General features: G+C 44.0%; 2 protein-coding genes across 8 annotated transcripts in view; both read right to left on the reverse strand.

The window, feature by feature from the left end:
• chd5 (chromodomain helicase DNA binding protein 5) overlaps positions 1 to 15668 on the reverse strand; it is a 40034-nt gene extending 24366 nt beyond the window's left edge. For 2 of the 7 annotated variants that reach the window (XM_047582292.1, XM_047582291.1), the window contains exons 1-8: positions 15040 to 15668; positions 9077 to 9228; positions 3241 to 3459; positions 2276 to 2394; positions 1443 to 1684; positions 1208 to 1320; positions 899 to 1025; positions 415 to 581 (exon numbers count right to left, since the gene is read on the reverse strand). In XM_047582292.1, coding sequence (XP_047438248.1) covers positions 415 to 581; positions 899 to 1025; positions 1208 to 1320; positions 1443 to 1684; positions 2276 to 2394; positions 3241 to 3459; positions 9077 to 9228; positions 15040 to 15106 — 1206 coding nt within the window. In that variant the 5' untranslated portion in view covers positions 15107 to 15668. Of the gene's footprint in view, positions 1 to 414; positions 582 to 898; positions 1026 to 1207; positions 1321 to 1442; positions 1685 to 2275; positions 2395 to 3240; positions 3460 to 9076; positions 9229 to 14856 lie in introns of all 7 variants that reach the window. The other 5 variants (XM_047582296.1, XM_047582297.1, XM_047582295.1 and 2 more) reach the window with 4 other exon arrangements.
• A 1154-nt stretch (positions 15669 to 16822) lies between these two features.
• rpl22 (ribosomal protein L22) lies at positions 16823 to 19588 on the reverse strand. Its single transcript, XM_047582300.1, has 4 exons — positions 19465 to 19588; positions 18946 to 19056; positions 18576 to 18700; positions 16823 to 17012 (listed from the first exon to the last, which is right to left on the reverse strand). Exons 1-4 carry the CDS (start codon positions 19474 to 19476, stop codon positions 16871 to 16873), a joined length of 390 nt encoding a protein of 129 aa, XP_047438256.1. The 5' UTR covers positions 19477 to 19588; the 3' UTR covers positions 16823 to 16870.
• Positions 19589 to 19640: the final 52 nt, after the last annotated feature.

Consider the following 19640-nt stretch of genomic DNA (forward strand, 5'->3'; position numbering starts at 1 on the left):
TTCACACCAAATGTTATAGATTACAAGAGTAATGATATAAAGCAACTTAAACGCATCTATTTCCAATTTAATTTCAGTAAGTGATTTTATGGTGATGTGCGTATTTCTCCATAGCGGTGTAACACGTATTCTGGTAGGATATGGCGGGGGATTTGTTTTATTTAAAGAAGCTATTTAGGTAGTCAACAAACAACTGTAAAGTACTTGACATAAATACTTGGGAACAGTTCTTTAATTGTAAGGCTTGAGTTGCTGCAGTGAAATAGAAGTAAATTTGAAGGAATCAAATATCTTTAGAATAAAAGAATATCTATAAGGTATTGCTCGTACACATGCGTAAACTTCGGGTTTGAGCTGTCATCTATGATGTCACCAAAACAGGCAGCCAAAAAAGACGACGACTTTTCTGCTTACACAGTGCGGACAGCTCCACTTTCCCTCGGGGGCCTTCTCCAGCTCGGGGTCCAGACAGACCAGGTGGTAGGCCCTGGGACAGGTGTCACACAGGATGATCTCTCCGCCCTGCTGGCAGACCTCACAGTAGTCCTGGTGGTCTGTCTCATAGCCGTCACCGTCCTCCTCTGGAGAAGGTGAAGGAACAGTGAAACACGGATAGCTCTGACACACGTCGATGCATTCTGCCCAGTTTACGCACTATCATGAGCTGAATGAAGCTCAGCGAGGACAATAGCTGCAGCTGAAGACCATCTGCCTTCAGAAAGCATTCCCAAAGTAAACAAAGTTTAAAAAAAAAAAATACATTTTAATTTCCTCGTTACCCGTAATCAAACAGTCTGGCTCTGAGGGATGGCAGTGGGATTTTGGAGGGAAAAAAAAGACAAAAAAAAAACACACACACACCACCACAGAGCACGGCAAGAGAAGACAGTAAACATACTTTTCCTTTTTTTCCGCCCACGTCGGGCCTTTTTCTTGGTGGCGGCCCCCGAGGTATCAGAAAGCACAGAGGCACTGTGGATGCTGATGTCATCAAAGTCTGACTCCTCCAGTAAGTCCTCCTCGCTCTGGAGAAGCAAACACATAAACTGAAGAGCTCGGAGCAAACAGCAAGACTCGAACTAAACCAGCTTCAAGTGCGGTAAACGCTCCGGTCACTTTGACATCGCTGAGAATACGGAGTGGACGCAGGAGACGAGGTGAATGAGCTGAAGGACAACAGTTTCTGCAGCTTAACAATTTAACATACCGAGGATGCTTTCTTCTTCTTCCCACTTTGGCCAGACTTTGATTTGGTCTTCTTCGGCTTGGGTTTCTTCTTCACTTCTTTCACAGACTTGCTCCTCTTTCTAACTCCTGGCCCTGAGACACACAGACCCAGACATCAGATGAGTTAACCAACTGGGGCTTTTATTTCGTAAAAAAAAATATAAATATATATATATATATATGTATGTGCTCTGACACAGTTTACTGTGCCTTACCCTTTCCCTCTTTGGTTTTGGCTTTTTTGATTGGCCCCAGCTGAGAGCTCAGCTGGCCGCTGCTGACAGACGTTGGCTGTGCCACGGTTACGGTTTCCACGGCGGCAGCCACAGCGGCGGCCACGGCGGTGGCAGATGCGCCTTTGAACGGGTTGTTGGCACTGAACTCCCGCCACTTGGCCCCTAACACTGTCATCATCTTTGACATGGGAATCTTCGGGTTCTTCTTGGCAATGAGAGGCCTGAGAGAAAAAAAAAGAAAAAAAAAAAAAAAAAAACACGGAGAGAGGAGACAACAACAGCAGCGTTATTATGTCACACTTCATTCCTGTTGCTATAATTTCCACTTCCCTCAGCACCGGAGGGAACGGGGTCTTGATTTGCTGACAGTCCGCTGCCCCTTAAGTTTTGTTCTCCCTGCTTTGCTGTGTGTATGTCATGTTTGTGATTTGTCAGGCAACAGCTTGAGGTTTGGCACGTTGGCCTGTGAAAGATAGTGGGTCAGAGCGCCGAGTCCCAGAGCCTCCCGGCTGTCACAGGCATCCAGTAAGCAGCTGACTACACACTGGGGGCACTGCAGGAGCTCATGCTCCACTTTGTCAGAGCAGAGGCTTAGCCGAGCCAGACAGCCCCAGGTGAGACAGACTCTTTTACCCACAGCCGAGCTTTCTAGCTCAAACAAAAAGAGCAGTGTTTGCTCGTCACCCCACACTCTCGCAGTCTCACTGTGGAGTTCTGTTGGAAGAGTCTCGGTGAGGGACTCTGACGATCAGGGGGAGCGGAAACAGAACAAAGCATTTTAACATACAATCCAGATAAAATTAGATGCTTGCCTGAGGAACTGGCTGAAAGCTTTGTAGTTGGTGATGGTTTTGTAGTCGTCCTCTGTGAAGCCGTACTGAACGTCTTCGAGGCCCCATTCATGCATCAGCTGGCTGGATGATTTGGGTTCCTATTGAAGAAAAGTGAGAGAGACTGACACATTAAACGACGTGAATTGACTAACGGACATAAAAAACGGTTTCAACTCCCTTTCACCTGTCCTACTCCTTTGAGGGGCGGCCCACCTAAGTAATGGGGAAGATGAAGTGTGTCAGACCTCTGCAGTTAGTGTGGACATAAACTTTTCAAGAGCTTATTGTACTGTTAGACGTCCTTGGTGGTAAGTATCCGACCCAATCCAAAGGGAATCAAAGTGCTGTACAGAAGAAATAGGTTCGTATAGTTTTTTGTCCCAAGAGTCTAATGAGACACACTCAACTACTGAACATGGTTAATCAAGAGAATTTAAGTTCTGTCATTAATGACAATCAATGTAAAATTAGTAAAACTGATTAAAACAATTAATACATTTGATGACAAATGAACCTGGTGGACTTTCTTACTCAATCTGCTATGAAGACCAGACACTTGTATTCACAGGGTTTCTTTTTTATTATTATATTATCATCAGTTTATCATATGAAAACATAGACATTAAGCCTTAAGCCACAACATTAAAACCACTGACATAAGAAGTAAATAACATCGACCATCTTGTGACAACAGGGAAAGTTTTGGACCTGGCATTCATGTGGATGTTACTTGTACCACCCACCCACCTTCTCTGATGACTCACAACTGCTTTGGAGGCAGGAGGGAGGCTTACGCAATATCAGGAAGGTGGTCATAATGTTGTGGCTGACTGGTGTATGTCCTTAATACAAGCAGGGCCTCGCTTAAACATAATTCAAACACACAATCAAGTGGACTGCACATTTGGATGCACTGTACGTCAGCACCGGGAACCTGGACTCACCTTCATGTTGCCATCATCGTCGTCGTCGTCATCATCCTCCTCGTCTCTCTTCTTCTTCCTGGGCTTTTTCTCTTTCTTCTCCTTGGGTTTCTTCTTCTTCTTCTTGGTGGGACCGTACGTGCTGCTCTCGCTCTCTGAGCCGATGGCCGGACGTTCCCGTTCCTCCTCCACCTCCGAGGTCTCCTCCAGGTCGCTGTCGACTCGAGCCTGTAGTCCTCCCTGGACCACAAGGAAATATTGCATGCACTTACTATCGGCGCATTGGCCTTGGGTTAGAGCGGGGTACACAGTCATCTGACCCTCAACCGGGTAAAAATGCATGCACAAGACTTCACAAACATGTTTTTATTGAATGAAAATGTAGCCAGAGACATTTCTTTGGCAAAGTGTCGCCCATGTGCCGAAACATTATTTTTATAAATAGATGCAAGTAAAATCCGAATTCAGCTTCCCACCTCAGGGCACGACTGTGACTGACTAAAGCCGGCGTCAAAGCCAGAACTCTCGATCCCTCTTCTAATAAGAAATCGTTCTGAGGTAAGGAGCTGTTCTCTGAGACCCCATTTCAAACCTGGTGATGAAGAGGGAAGGAGGGGGTCGGGAGTAATTAAAATATGAAACTTGATAGAGCAAATAAGCACGACATTCATTTTTGCCAAGGTTGGCGATTAGAGCTCCCACGGAGGCCACCCACACAAAAATAAAACATACGCCGAAGTGTACTGTAAAGCACTCTGGATAAAAGCTCCTACTTGATGGCATTAGCATAAATTAAATTTCATCATTTCAAATTGTCCCTGCTTTGCTAATATGATAACTCTTCAGCCTGCGAGGAAATACGCGAGCTGATGAGGAATCAACTTTTAAACGGGCTCTGATAATAAACTAGACCCTTTGCACCTCGGGGCCGCGCAGCCAATCGCGGCTCAGAGCCGATCCGTAGGCAGAGCTGCATCCTGTCTGGTTTAATATGAGACATCTGGAAGGGGCTGTATGGATTTAACAGTTAACAGGTGTTGTTTGTGGGTTAAAAATGAACAAATCCACTGGTGGTTACTCACGACAGCGTGCGTGTGAGTAAGGGAGAGGGAAAAGTGGGCTGCTTGTGTCGTCGTGAACCTCTCACCTAATTACTCGCGCTTTCGTGCGGTGCGGTGGGTGTTCGCGAGCGCGTGTGTTTTTGTTGTGTTTCTGAATGCCCTGATTCATTTTGCGTTTCATATGCTTAAATGCATGGGTGCGTTTGAAATTTTTTCCTGAAATGCTCCCCTGCAAGTTTTCCCCCCGCGTGTCTGACACGTATGTTTGCGCGCGCTCGGGGTCGAACGTGTGCGTTCACGTGCACAGGAGTAAAATTAGTGCGCAGCAGCTTTGTGCTCTCTGGCTGCCTGTTGCTCGGCAGGCCTGTGTGCCTCCATGGAGAGACTTGCAGGCGTTTTGCTCTGTAGCGCAGTGGAAAGGCTCACGTTGCCGCAGCGCCCGCCAACCCTACCAGCAGCCTGGCTGTGTTGCCATGGAGACCAAATTTGAGCAGTGTCTGGCTCTCTTTCTCTCTCTCTCTTTCTCTCTCTCTCTCTCTCTCTCCTCCTAGTTTCTCTCTTCTTCTTCTTCTTATAGCCCCCCCTCCTCACTTTTTCTCCTTCACATCTCATACCTCCCCTCCCTCACCCCTCCACTCCATTATGTTCTCTCCCTCTATATCTCTTAACTTCCCCCTTTCTTTTTCCTCTCTCTCTCTCTCTCTCTTTCTTTCTTTCTATCCTGCCCCCCCCCCCCACCCATACACACACACACATACACACACATACACATCATGCACACATATATGTACACACTCTATCACAGTAGCAGCCAATGGAACGGCGCCATCCAATCAGACACGTTTGCATAACGAGCTTGTTATGCAGAGGCCTGTGGTTGCAGAGCCGGTGCTCCAGCACCCGTCTAGACAAATCTCATTTATGCATAAGAAGAAGGGAGAGAAAGAGAGAGGTGGGGGGGGTGGGAGTAAATTGGAGATTGTGGATGGGGGATGGGGGTGGCGATGGAGATGGAGGAGGGAAAAGGCAAAGAAGCAGAACCACTATCGAGAGCGACTGTGAGGGCGAGGTGGAACCGTGCAACAGCCTCTCGGTGGCCCGGAGTTCAATGTTAAACACACATCACAGAGGCAAAGAGGACACAGCGGCACGGCAACAAAGAGGGTGTCTCTGCTTTCAGAGGGAAGAAAATCAGATAAGTGCCGATAACGTAATCAAATTAGATGCTTCCCCATAATGGTTCAGCCTTAGGGAGATTACAGCGGATGCCACGGAAAATATCAAATGAGCGAAGAAGTGGTTATTCAATGAAATCTAGTTCAACGAGAAAAAAAAAAAAAGAGAAGAGAAGAAAAAAACGCTGCTGTAATGCTCTTCATGGTTCCAAAACAATGGCTCCTTCTTTTTCTCCTGAAACAAGCAACAGCTCTTTGTTGACTCACAATCCCGGGTAGGATATTGAAGTTATAAAAACAAGACGGAGGCTCATCTCGAACCGGGCCGTATTTCAGCAAAATGTTCAAGCTACAAGGAGCTCTTTCATAGATTTGTGAAGGTTTTACTCGGGCCGTAATGGAATCCATTCCTTTGCAGATAAAATAAAATGCTTTCTGTAAAGCCAGGTTCACTCAGTTTCACATATACCGAGTTAAAAGGGACGCAGACTATCACGTCATATTTTCATAGTGTCTTTGTTTAAACGCAGATGAGCGAGGGAAACACAGTTCGCCTCTCCATGGCGACCATTCCTCCCGCAAGTAGCTACGACGCCGACTGTCTCACCGACACTGACCCCAATTGAATGTTGGCCCCTGTCTGACACCAACCTTAGGGGAGCGATTGGGCATGAATTACAGAGGCAGCGGGAAAGAAAGAAAGAAAGAAAGAAAGAAAGAAAGAAAGAAAGAAAGAAAGAAAAAAAGAAAGATGCAAAGGCAGCGGCACCACAGTCAAGGCAAAGTGAGGTGATGCATGTGAGAGAACGAGAGGAGAGGGAAGAAAAAGGGAGGCTACAAAGCAGAGTCTGTGTGTGAGGGAGAGGAGAGTGTCAGAGGGAGTCCCCCCCTCATTAGCTCAGTGAGACCCAGAGCTCAGTGTTTACTACAAGCAGCCAAAGGGCCGGGTGGCAGCCTGGCCAGCCAAGCTCCTCACAGCACTGCTGGCATCTCCAGCCATCAGAGGGGAACATCCTGGCCATGTCACTGACACCGCTACAGCCGCCGCCAACACAGGCAGAGAAGGCGAGGGGGAATACAGAGAATTCCTATAATTACTGAATAAGAGAAGAAAAGAAGAAGCGCTTTTTGCCTCTAGGTTTGGGAAATGTTGAAGAATGTAAGCATTTTGAAAGAGCCATCCTGATCAATAAACGGTGTTTAGTTTAAAAAGTGTCACTCGTAGACTGATAATTAGGAACGCAAAATTCCTACTTCCCTGTTTTGATGTTCAATTTCTGTACCAAGAGCAGCGGTATAATGTGTCACATGGTACCACCTTGTGATTAGCCACTCGTTTGAAAGTGCGTACGAGCATTAACCAGTTATTTACTGACGTGGCGTCGATAGTTTAATCGATTAATAAGAATAACTTTTGGTTTGTGGAAGGTCCTAGCAGAAGAAACACATTAGCTTCATTTTTTTTTTAGTTTTTTTTTACTTTATCTAAACCCATTTAGAAACATCCACAAATCACAAATGAAGGGGTTATTATGAGAACAGTCTCATTATGTCTAATGATTTATTACTTTAGCTAAACAAACATTTCAAATGGATTATTGGAACTAAAAAATATTTGAAAATGAGCTACCCCTTATTAATTCCTGATAATTTATATATATGGCCTTAGGAAATATTTAGATAAAGTTACTATTTTTTGTACCTAAGTGTGTTCACGCTGATAACTTAGGCACCATGCAGCGCTCTATCAGTGCCGGGATGTTGTGCTCGCAGCAGCTGAAATGTTGAGAGTGAAACGATGCACATCAATGGCTGCCATCAGGGAGGCACCACAACCCAGTCGTCAAACTTATGAAGAGAACGGATGAGGAAGCTGCAGCTGTTGCTGTCGGAAAACTGCACCATATAGGTGCCCATATGCCATACGCATTACTGTGTATAGACTACTCTGAGTCTGTAATGATTACCGTAAACATCAGCTCAGTAGATCAGTGTTGCCGTCTATTTCTGACACTACCTAGTTCAAATTTATACTACCAAACATGGACGGTTGCTCCATTTGGGTGATTGGGCGTCAACCTGCCAAAGCGTGAAAGAAAGTTGTTTTTTTTTGTACCACATTTAACTACAGTGTTTGCTGTCAGTGACTGTCAGTGTTGAAGACCGCCCGTGTCCCAGTGAATATGGTCCCATCAGCATAAAGCTGTGCTTCATGGCGTACTGCTGGTCTAAATATGTCTGCGAGTCAGATCATCCACAGCTTGATTTCACTGAGAGAGGAAGTGATCATTTTGCTGCTTTGAAAGACACGCAAGCAAAGTTTCAAACATATACTGTGAAATGAAATTTTAAATAGCGAGTAATGTGATAATAATATAGTAATTGCTTTGGTTAAACTGTAATTGTTTTCATTCATTGCACATTATCAGCACCAGTGGAGGGCCAAAACTGAACTGGAGTGAAGGGTTGTTGGCCAAAATGTTAATTTTGCAGTACATTAAGTATATATAGCATATATGGGTTGCTATATATAGCATGCATGTGCAAAATCAAAATCATTTTGAAAAATGAATGACGCTAGTTATTGTGTAATACAGAAGAGGATTAAGGCAGCTAAAAAAAAATTGTAGTTGGAGCAATTGTATTTTAATTTTGTTTGTTTTTTTTGTTCTGACTTTAAGCTCAGATTTTTTCATTTCTCAGTCAGAATGCAGAAAGACATCTTTATCTTTTTCCCAACTTTACAATTTTCGTTTGTCTGTGTGCCACGGCTTAACTCGCTGCATCCTCTCGCTCGCTACTGGTCTTCTTCACTTCACAGGATTTGAGCCGGCGAGAGCTGAACAGCGCCACCCCACCATCAATGTATCGCAATGTTATGCTCTGGTCAGGAGTGGAAATGCACCAACAAATAATCAATGAGAGCAAGCTCCACGACGATCGCAGATGTCGAGCGCTATCGGTGGGAAAAACAACATACAGGGGCGAGGCGTGGGCCCCACATTGGGCAGCCAGGTACTAGAATCTTAGAAGTAGTTGAGTGTTCTCTGTGAATCCTTAGCATTTGACACGATTCTGCAAAGTAGTTGCCACATTTGAACTTTGCAGCAGAAGCAGCATGTGTTCACTTTAAAAGCAGGAATGACGTCAAGATAACACTGATGTCAATTATGAGTAATCAAACCTCGGACCTGTTGTCTAAACGTTGGAGACTAAAGGCCAGAGAAGCGCGGCTGTCAAAACCGCTCTGTCATAGCTCTGACTCCCACTGCTAGCTTGGCACCAACGCTATGTTTCTGACCTACAGTCCCTGCCATCAGCACCAGCACCACAGGCACAAATCTACACTCTAAACTGGCACTTGGTGCCCACAGCTTACACTGGCAATGACAGCGACACTGCTGCCAACCTCCCCTAAGCCTGAGACAGTCCACTGCCTCTCCTTTAGATTACAGAGGCAGTCCAGCAGCCAAAACACACCTTTGATCCAAACTGCACAGACATCAGCGGAGCAATGGTTTGAGAAATCTATACCGCGGGGTCCAGCTTGAGCCAAAACGCCTCCGCAGCTGTTGTGTTCGAGGTCATGACAGATGGCGCCGAGCGCAAATTACACCTTACCTCTTTTTTCCTCTTCTTAACTTTGGGCATTTTCCCCTCTTTCATCTTTTTGGGCTTCTTCTTCTTTTGTTGTTTGAGGGAGTCGTCGTCGGAGAAAAAGCTGTCGAGGGGGGTGAGGGGAACGGCGTTGCGCTCGCCTTCATCGTCCTCATCTGGACACAGGAAGAAACACATTTACACACGTTTATATCAGTAAACCAAATTATTAGAGCTTAAGTTCAGGAACAAGTTGTAGTCGTTTTTGTTCTCTGTCACGTACTTGGTAGCACAATGGTGACTGGGCCTATGGTCTGTTAACGAAGTTATACACAAGGTCTTACATTTGCTGCATTCTGAACTGTGTCTGTGGAGATACATTCGCACGCAAAACCACAAGACGTGCGCACTTGGTGACGCTTCTTCCACCACTCAAGAGTAGAGTGGTAGGTGAAGCTAATGTTTGAAACTGACTGATGATGACAGACGCAGCTTGGATCCCTTGGTTCAAAGATACCCCCCAGTTATCACCAAAGATGCCGCCAAAGAGAATGGCACATGGATACCTTTGAGTTTGCAGTTTTTAAGGAAAAACAATAATTTACTACACTGACAAATTCAGTCTGGCTTGTACAGAGTACTGATTAAACAATTGATTGCTGGGGAAAAAATATGAGGCTTTGCAACTTTTCTCAATTTCGTATAATTCGGAATTACACGCCTTCAGGTTTTAAAGTTCGGTTTACGAAAAACAAGTGATGAAGACGCGACCTTGGACTCTAGACTAAATTATTAAGTAATTAATCAGTGGTGAAAGCAAGGTCGGCCTGAATATGGGCGAATCAGTGTCAGGCCAACAGCTCCACTTGGCGAAATAAACGTCATAATCACACATCATTGACTGTGGATCAACTTCACCCATCAAAACACAGATAAATGGAGCGCCTGCCCCGCCGCTAAATGGGAACTCCCTGGAGGACCACTGAGGTATACCGAGCATATCTTCCGCCTCTAATGCTTGCTGAGACTAAAGCGACCTGCTGCTGGTTGTCAGCTGCACTGTCTCAAAGCTGCTGTGTACAAACGCGCTGACTGCTGAGCACAGCAGACTTCACTGATTCCATAGTGGGTCACAGAGGAGTAAGTAAGGGAGAGAGACAACCTCAAACAATACATCACTGTAAAGAGATGCACGGAGAAAGACACACAGGACGCGGCCGCCGCGCAAAGGTCGACCCGATCTCATCCTCGCTCTGCGTCCCCGACTGTCTTTCCGTCTCTTCCGGGCCATCGTGCAAGCGTGTCTCGCCTCTCTCGGCGTCTCACGTAGACAGACTGGAGGGCATGAAATATGCAGCACATGTATCAGAGTCAATCAGCCAACACTAGCCCTGCAGTCTACCACTCCCCTGGGTTTCTGGAGTGAGAGATTGGGGAGGAGGGATTCCTGTGTAGTAGACGCGCAAATCTCACCAACCACTTATCCTCTATTTAGCAAAGCTAGCAGGAGGTACTCCGCACGCACACGCACGCGCACACACACACACACAGACACACTCAACGCAGTGATTTCAAAGCTTTAATCAGAGCCAGCGTCGGGCTCATTGTGTTACCCCTGGCTCCCAGATGAAATGTGTCACCTCTTGTTCAGCTCTAACTGGGGGTCACTTGTACTTTTTGGCAGCAGTATTTTTACAATAAAGACGCTGACTGACAACATCTAAAACTGGTGTTAATTACTTCTCGTTTTTATCGGGTATCTTCAATGATCTGCCCGCTCGTTCTGCTTTTTTTTTTTTCTTCTCCCACACAGACCCACATGTTTCTCTCCAATTTTTCTTCCACTCTAAATAAAGCCTGGAGTTTATGCGTTCGGTCTCTCAAACAGGGAGCTCTTTCATGTCTGTGTGTTAACCGTCTGCCAGGCAAGTCATGGCGGCAACGCAGCGCAGCCCTAACATCTCTCTAACATCTCTCTCAGACGCGCAGATGATGACACGGCTCAGATGCAGACGGCTTTGGATTACACAAAGCGCACACAGTCCGTTCGCTCGGCGCTAATTTTTTTTATCTTCTATGGGGAAACAATGAATGACAGGCTGACCACACATCTCTAATTAGATGCACCAGATGATCCCGGAGCATGTGTTCATTGCTCTGTTTCTGGTACAATAAATCAATCAAAGTTGACAGATATGATGCAGTGTTACTGGTGTTGGGTTTGAATAATTTGACCATAAGCACCTCATTCACTTTGAGCAGAGTGTAAGCTTTGCTGGGGCTGGGGCTCAAGGGGAAGGGGATGCCAGCCTGTTGGTCGTTTAGGCACTTTGCCCTCAAAGATGTATGGATTGGCATACACTGGATGGATTAGCATTGCAAATTTTGTACATTCATTGTATGGATGATAAGGATGAAAGGTTCCTAACAGAATATGTGTGTGCAGATGTAAAACACTGCGGTTAGTGCTCATCGACACGACAGACAATAAACAGAGATGTCGACTATGATGAATATCATATTAAATACCAGCATGTTAGCGCAGTCAGTGTGATCATGCCAAAGTCTCACGGCCACTAAATTGGCCACCCTTGTGATTTATTTTTTTATTTTTTACAAAAAGTCTGTCCATAATGCCTTCCAATCTGAACCCTGCCTACAGTAAATGGCCTGTGAAGTCCCTGCAGGGAAAGCCGTCAGGGGAAGGATATTCTTTCTGCTTGGTGGGAGAAGCAGGCGGTGCCAGGTGTTGGAAGGAGGCGAGGTTGCTCAGTCATGTGACACATGGAGGTCTGGCACGGGATTCAGAGAGAAAGACGGCCGAAGCTCCGATTGGCAAACAAACCTCCTGTAAAAATGTGGATGGAAGGCACAGACGCAGTTCTGACCTTCCTGCAAAGCAAGGGCTTGGCCACCGGACTGACCCATTAGAAGGGAGATTCATGAGCGACTCCCAAGTGAGGAAGCTAGAGTTTACTGGAAAGCACATTAGTCCTTTCTCTGTTGGCCCCTGCGTGGAAGTGCCCACTTAATGTTGCCCAGCGTTGCTTCCCACAAAGCAGGGCCAAAGGGTTTCCTTTCTTCATTGATTAGGTGCTCATAGCTCGGGCTTCAGATGCCTTTAGACAAAGACATCTATGGACTATTATTAGAAACGTAATCGTCAAAGTGATGGAGGGATAAAGCCCAAATAGCCTCATTAAAATCATATCTATCTATTATAAGTCACAATAGGTTCAAGATATAAAACAGACCAGAGATTCTCATCTGCAAATACACATTTTTTTTTTTAAAAAAAGCATCTTTTATACTTTGGCTACATGCACGCGCAGCCGGAAAAAAAAAAAAAAAAAAAAAAAAACTGTGTCAACTTTCACAGTGAGGGATCCAAAAATAGACCCCATTCCAACTGGGGATAACAATTGTAGGCACACAAAAGCCCATGATAATCTTTCAATTTTAGGGAAGAACAAAGCAATTAAAACAGAAAACACAGTGGAACAATCTGTGACATTGTAAGCACCCAGAGTGAAACAAAGGGGACTCAGGACAACGCCGCGCGCCGCGACAAATAGACGCTGTGATATGAGAGCATTCGGGGGTCTGAAGGTCTCCCCCTGGGACGTGCCTCCACGTTGTTGCGCTTTAATTGCGCGGAAGCGTCTTGATGACGGGAAAAGCGTGACCTGGATTCCTGACCTTGTCTGTCACTCTGTGACGTCGACTGATGAAGGTCGGGAAGCGTCTGAAAACAGCTTCCTGTGTCGGCTCCGTGACCACAGACATTGTATCGTGGTTGGTGACCGGACGCAACAATATACTAAACGACAAGAACAGCAAGAACAGCTTTCATTTAGAAGCTCCGTTAAAATATAAATCACTGCGCTTCATTCTCAAAAACATGAAAATACAAAATCACATCAAGGCCATCCTGAGCTATTTGGACTGACACATTAAAATGCTGCCTGGATTAATGCTGATGTGTCTTCACTCACCTGCCACAAGCAATTGCACCTTTGCTTTTTATTTTTTTTTATACATGTTCAACCAACTACTGGGTTATTGGGGATACACATGAGTGACTGCGTTCCCCCTCAGGCTATGACTGCCAGTCACACATGATGCTTCAACTTCTCTCTGTCTGTCTTTTTTCGCTGCCTTCACATTGAAGCACGCAGACATCGATGTAACGATGGCATTTCTGTGGGTAATACTGACACATACGCAAGGAGGAGATTGCAGCTTTATGTTACATGTTTATTCAGGAAATGGTAACCAATTCTGCGATTCTGAAATATGGCTACACCAAAGCTGCTCTACCCCTCTTTGTGACAGCGGTACACCGAATGGGTTGAATGGCAGCATAACGCCAAATGTGTAACAAATCGCTCTCTGAATTTAGGAATCTTCATCCCAAGCTCTAGATATTACTTCGTCCCAAAGTATTTTCCGGCTTTGTCTAAAAATATATCCTTTCAGATGCATTATCTGCTGTAACACTTAATAATCTGGACTGCTGGAGAAAACGTGGCCTTGTGCTTTACACGCTCAACATTCATTTCACACTCAATCTGTTTTATAACCACAATACTTTTCCACATTGGTACGTGAAAGTGAAGCAGAGGGCAACGCGCCGTCGTTTAAGTCGCGCCCTTGACATCAAACCAATTGATGCACAGAGAAAGCTGCAGGAGTAAAGAGAAAAAAAAAAAGAAAGAAAAAGAAAAGATCTCTGAATCACTTGGTGCTGTACTGCGCAAACTGATGCTTTGCTAACTCTGCACAGTTGGATGCAACAACAAGACACTTCATCACCCCAGGTCCTACCACACTGGATCAAATATATATAAAACCCAAAACAAAACACACCAGGCTCTGCTACACATGCGGGATGGTAGTGTGAGTAAATGTCACACTATGCCAGCCAAACAGTACGAGGAGGATTTCCCTGCCCAGCCAGGTGTTTAGGGCTGACATGTGCGAGCCAAACTGATTAACAGCCACGAAGAAAACAAGAAAGTAAGGCCACGATTCACGCTTCACGTGATCAATCGGGGCTACAGTCACACTCTGTGATTAAAACTGAACAATTTCAAGATAATAAAATGACACTAGTGCTGTTCATTGTCAGAGTGGGTGACATGTTAATTTTCCAGCCACAAGAAAATATTGCTTTTTTTTTCAATTTTTTTTTGCTTGCAAACAGAATGAGCTGCATGTCAAGAATGTGGGTTACAGTTAATTTTCAGCGAGCGCACGACCCGCAGATGAAGGGACGCAGGTGACACACACTGTCACCCGTGTGCAAGGTAAAAGAACGCACTGGATAAACACTATTTACTGTAGCCCACACGTGGCTTTCACACCTCTGCGGCCACGCAGGGCTAGGACGAAAAAATAAAAAATAAAAAAAATTAAAGTTGGAGCAGCTTCCTCAATCACAAGCGCATCTTCCAGGATATACGAGCCGAACGTGGATGTTGTCACCGTAGCCCATTTCTGGGCTACTTAAAAGCACATGCACGCATTTTTACCGGGGAGGACAAAACCCACAGCACACACTGCCACCCAGGCGAATAAACTGTCGCGGTTTTCAACAGATCCCTTGCGCTAAAACTTGTGTTTTTTAAGACTTGAGGTAAAGCCGTCCACTTGTATACGCATGCAGCCTGTGAAAGGAGAGAAAAAAAAAAAAAAAAAAAAAACAGCGCACAGAAGGCATGCAGCAAGGGTTTCATCATGCCCCAAAATCAGGATGTGAGGACAACAGCAAATCCAAAATAAAAAAAAAGAAACGTTCCCACCTTTAACACACTAGGTCACACACACACAGAAAAAAAAATAATAGCATGACTCTGCTTATTGCACCCCACCCCTCCTCCTCCTCTCTGGTCTCAGGAACGCAGGACAAGCCCTTTTCCCCGCATTCAAGGCGTAGCGGCGCAAAAATAATCTGAAGGACACCCCGCCTCCCCCCTTTCCCTCACCTGGCATATCGTCTTCAAAATCCATGTCGTCTTGTCCCTCGTCTTCATTACTCAGCGACCCCGGCATCTTTATCTCATAGCTCCCAAACCCCTTTTAGGCTGGGAATACTGAAAGTTAACCCTCCAGACGCCGCAGCCCAGTCTCTTTCTTCACCCAAAAAGAATTGTATTCGTCGCGCTATTCAAATTTTGGAATTTAATTTATTATTATTTTTTTGCAGTGAATAAGGGGCCTCCTTTCCAGGAGTAAAATAATAACAATATTAAAAAATAAATTTATATATAAATATTTTCCACTGATCTCTATCCAGGTCTTGCAGTCTGAAAAATAAGAAAGACAAAAATGGAACACACATGCCCAGATTGTGACGTCTGGTCTGTTGCCATGACGATGCATCCCATAATTTCACCCACAACTAGTTAGTCATACTCTCCTGGTTACCATTTCGACTAGTAGTGTGCAGGAAAAAAAAAAGAAAAAAGGAAAGAAAGAAAAAAGAAGAAGCAAACATCACACCGTGCGGCATCGCCATGTCAGGCTGACGCTCTCCCGAGCCCGGTTCCTTTTGGAAGTCCCGAGAATTGAGACAGAAACTTCTGCTGCACTCTGCACTCACAACCTTTCCTCTACATCTCTGAGGTCTGAATAAAGGAGGGGTAAATAACACAAATATTTATTTTAAAATGTTCTGTTAGCGTCCTATAGCTTCTATTTGGTTAAAAAAAATAAATAAATAAAATAGTTGACATTTTTGCAAACGTCCACTTTCTCCTGTCGAAAAACAAAAACAAAAAAAAAAAAAAAAAAAAACCCCAAAGCATCCCGTGCTGACTGATGACTGCTGGCTGAGAGGAGTCCTGCCTGCCAGTGGTCTCACTGTTGTCAAGGTTACCACAGCTGCAGCTCAGGATGCCCCACAGAGCTCACCAGAGAGCACTTTTGACTTCACTTAATGTATCAGATACACAAATGAACTGCTGGAGCAACACAACCGCACATGCTTCTACGAAGCTCTTCCCTGATATTAATTTTAAAATACACCTGTCCAATAGAACTGCAGCCTATATTGATTAATTAAGACTTAATTGCGCTGGTGTATTTAATTAGTCTGTATCTTTGCCCTTTGTGTCACCTGGGTTGACTGAGCACCAGCTCTGCAAATTAATCACCGAGCAATTAGAATTCTATAGTCCACATGTACAATAATCTAATATTTGCATATGGTATTAATTGATTCTATATCCATGTACATTGTTTTCAGTTGATACACTTAAGGTGCACTGCTACAGATGGAGAAATCCTAATTTTGTGAAACTAATGCAATGAGAAATAAAGCATTATACGTTTACTTTTAGTTTACATGCTCATGTAACTGGCTGTGGTTTCTGGAGATGTCAGCAAAACTAGATAATCTCCTAAAAAGATTAAATTCAGACAAAAGTAAACAAGGAAAAAAATAAATAAAATAATTAAGACTAACATATCAGTGTGTGTGTAAAATATTTATTTTTTTAGCCAGATGAAATATTGTTCAGACTTAGCATGTTAACAGGATGAGCTGCATGTCAGTAACGTGAGCTCATGCTGGTTAGTGCTGGACCTGCAGCTGACGGCCAGTTTCAACATGCTTCATTCTGATGAGTAAACAAATACTACAGGAAAGGATACAGCAATTTGTTTGAAGCAACTTAAGAGCATGAGCAGTGACACCTGAAAACAGGAAACGACTAAAGCAAATCTAAAAAATGATGATAAAAAAAAAATCAAAACAAACGACAAGTGTTTTGTTTGTTTTTGTCTCGAGACATTTTATTAAGAGTGGTGTGAAGTTTAATCTTCATCCTCCTCCTCCTCATCCTGGTTGATCTGGAAGTAGCGCAGCTCGTAGCTCTCCTTGGTGTTGGCCACAACCCGCAACCAGTCCCTGAGGTTGTTCTTTTTCAGATACTTTTTGGTGAGATACTTCAAGTACCTGAAACAGACAAGGAGGGAGGAGGGTGGATTGAAATGTGAATGTTAATTTGTATTTGATTTTCATCAAGCACCTCAGCATTCTCTTATATACTTAAATTAACATCAGAAATGTCAAAGAAAATGTGACAGTTCGTGGTTCTAACATGCCCTGAAACACACTAAATCAAGGAGTTGCATATGTTAGGGTTAATATCGCCCAGTGACTTTTTCTTCTGTATACATCAGTGCTCCATTTTGGCCGGGAAGAGCTACAGTCACCCTCTGCTGGTGGTGTTCACAATTCACAGAAAAATTTTTTGTCAAGCTTCAGGCAGCATATACTGACAATGTTCATGTGTATCATCACATTACATTTAGAAAAGATTCATTCCAGTCAACAGCTACCTTTACAACATATTTTGGTAGCCAATCTTTATATCTATACTGAATCATATGAATATCTTGTTCATGGTGCAGGCACCAGATATTTGGTCAGGTTACAGAATTAGTTAAGAACACTTAATATAATGTAAAATAAATAATGACGAATACTACATATTAGTACCAAGTCGTACATTTGAGTATATTGATATCAGTGTTCAAAGAACCATGTGTGAGATCTAACCCCTACACAACCTCAGTAATATTAATTCTGAAACTCAAGTGATCTTACCCAACGGCTTCCTGTCTCATGGAGGAACATTTAAGCTGACAGAAGGCTTCTTCAGAACTACTTGTCAGATGATCAAATATCGTTGGAAGCCCCTTCCCCATGCATATCTCCAACAATGGATTAGGGGAGTCTGTTTGAGACCATTTCTGTGAATTACCGTATCTTCGATTGGTCTGCCATCTTGGCCAGGGTTTCAACAACCCTCTCTTTGTCTATTTTTATTTTTTTTTTCCAAATACTTGAAACTTCTGTCATTTTTCATGTGGAAAAAGTGTGTGCAACGCCACAAATTCCTCAAAGGAGCAACTCTGAAAAATTATGGACAATTTTGATTTCCACAATCAAAAGTGGAGAGAAACCTACACCGACTTGACAGTACATTAGGTACACTAGTAAAAAGTAATGCTTTCCAACAGAACAGTGCTTAAGATTCAGGAAGGTTATGGTATTCAGCATTTGCTTAGAATAACAGCTAGTTTTCTCTTTTGAGGCTGTGGCTTAGAGTAACACTTTGGTTTACAGTACTACTCATGGGACATGTGAATGCGCTTATTCTTGAGCCAAGTTATGCAAATGACGCATCTGGATTGTGAAAATAGCTGATCACTGGATCATTATTAGTGAGAAACCATAAAACCTCTGGAGAAACATTTGAAGTATAAGTGTTATCAACAACACTCAAAGTGACAACCAAACACTAACACATTTGTTTAGTCTGTTCACATTAAGGTCAAGTAGTTTGCTATGTAACTGGTTGCAATGTCTCTTTTCTAATAACCACATTTCCTTTAGGACTCCTACTGTGTGAATAATGTCACACAGAATATTTGTGGCCTGGCAGGAAGCGCTTTGCTGAGCAGATGTTGCCGATTACACAAAATGTGACAGGTGTGAATTGTACTTTCATACCTCTTGGAGAAGGGAACTTCAGAGTTCACTGAAATTTTGCTCTTGCTCCTCTCAATGGACACCACACCGCCACCAAGGTTCCCAGCCTTGCCGTTCACCTTGATGCGTTCCTGCAGGAACTGCTCCTGAAATGTGAAGAAGAAACAGCGATTATTGGTACATACAAGTCTCCTCAGATACCAGAACAAAAACAGAAAATGGGCCATCATTGATATTTTGTTAGCATCCATCAAACACATATACATATATATTCAACTTAATGTAACCTTCATGTTGACCATGTGGAGGAGGATTCACAAAAACGTTAGTTGCATTTGGGGCTGTCGCACGTCATTAAACATGGCTTCTATGTCTGAACTGATATACTTACAAAATTGGCAGCATCCATGATACCATCCTCGACCGGGTGAGTGCAGTCCAGGGTAAACTTGAGGATCTGCTTCTTCCTCTTTCCACCCTGTTTCTTGACCACCTGCTTTTTCTGGAGCAGAAAACGAGAGGGTTACTCGAACTCGACCGAACTGCCGCGCCAGGATGTGTAATTTTAAATCATCAAAAATGCGCATTTAAGCGCCGTAAACATTACATCAAGCTACCAAAAGACGTTGTACACCACGCCATACACTATTTTATGTAGAATCCTGCACAATACTGTCTCAATCGTAAGGTTTGGTTACCGCTGTCTCACGCTACCTAGCTAGCTAACGTTAGCACCGACGTTAGCCAAACGTGGGTTTCGGCGGAATAGTAAACACAGCCAAAAAAGAGGAACTTAAGCTAAATTTGCTAATATATATCTGTGCAATGGTTGTTTACACGTCGACGAGAGCAAAAAACTAGCTAAAACATCCACCATATATGCACTTTATTCGGTCGTTTTACTACTCACAATTGGGGCCATGGCTGACACGTTCAGCAAAAAGGAAGGAGCGGAGGCTGCGCAGGAAGTATAAACCTCGGGATGCACAATCGATCGCACACACACAGACCTGGCTGTGATCGATTGAGCAGCCTGACCCATAGAAACTGTAAATACTGTCATTAGTGCGCTAGCATAATTCTGTA

Source organism: Mugil cephalus, chromosome 4 (genome assembly GCF_022458985.1).
Source record: "Mugil cephalus isolate CIBA_MC_2020 chromosome 4, CIBA_Mcephalus_1.1, whole genome shotgun sequence".
In the NCBI taxonomy this organism is placed as follows: domain Eukaryota; kingdom Metazoa; phylum Chordata; class Actinopteri; order Mugiliformes; family Mugilidae; genus Mugil; species Mugil cephalus.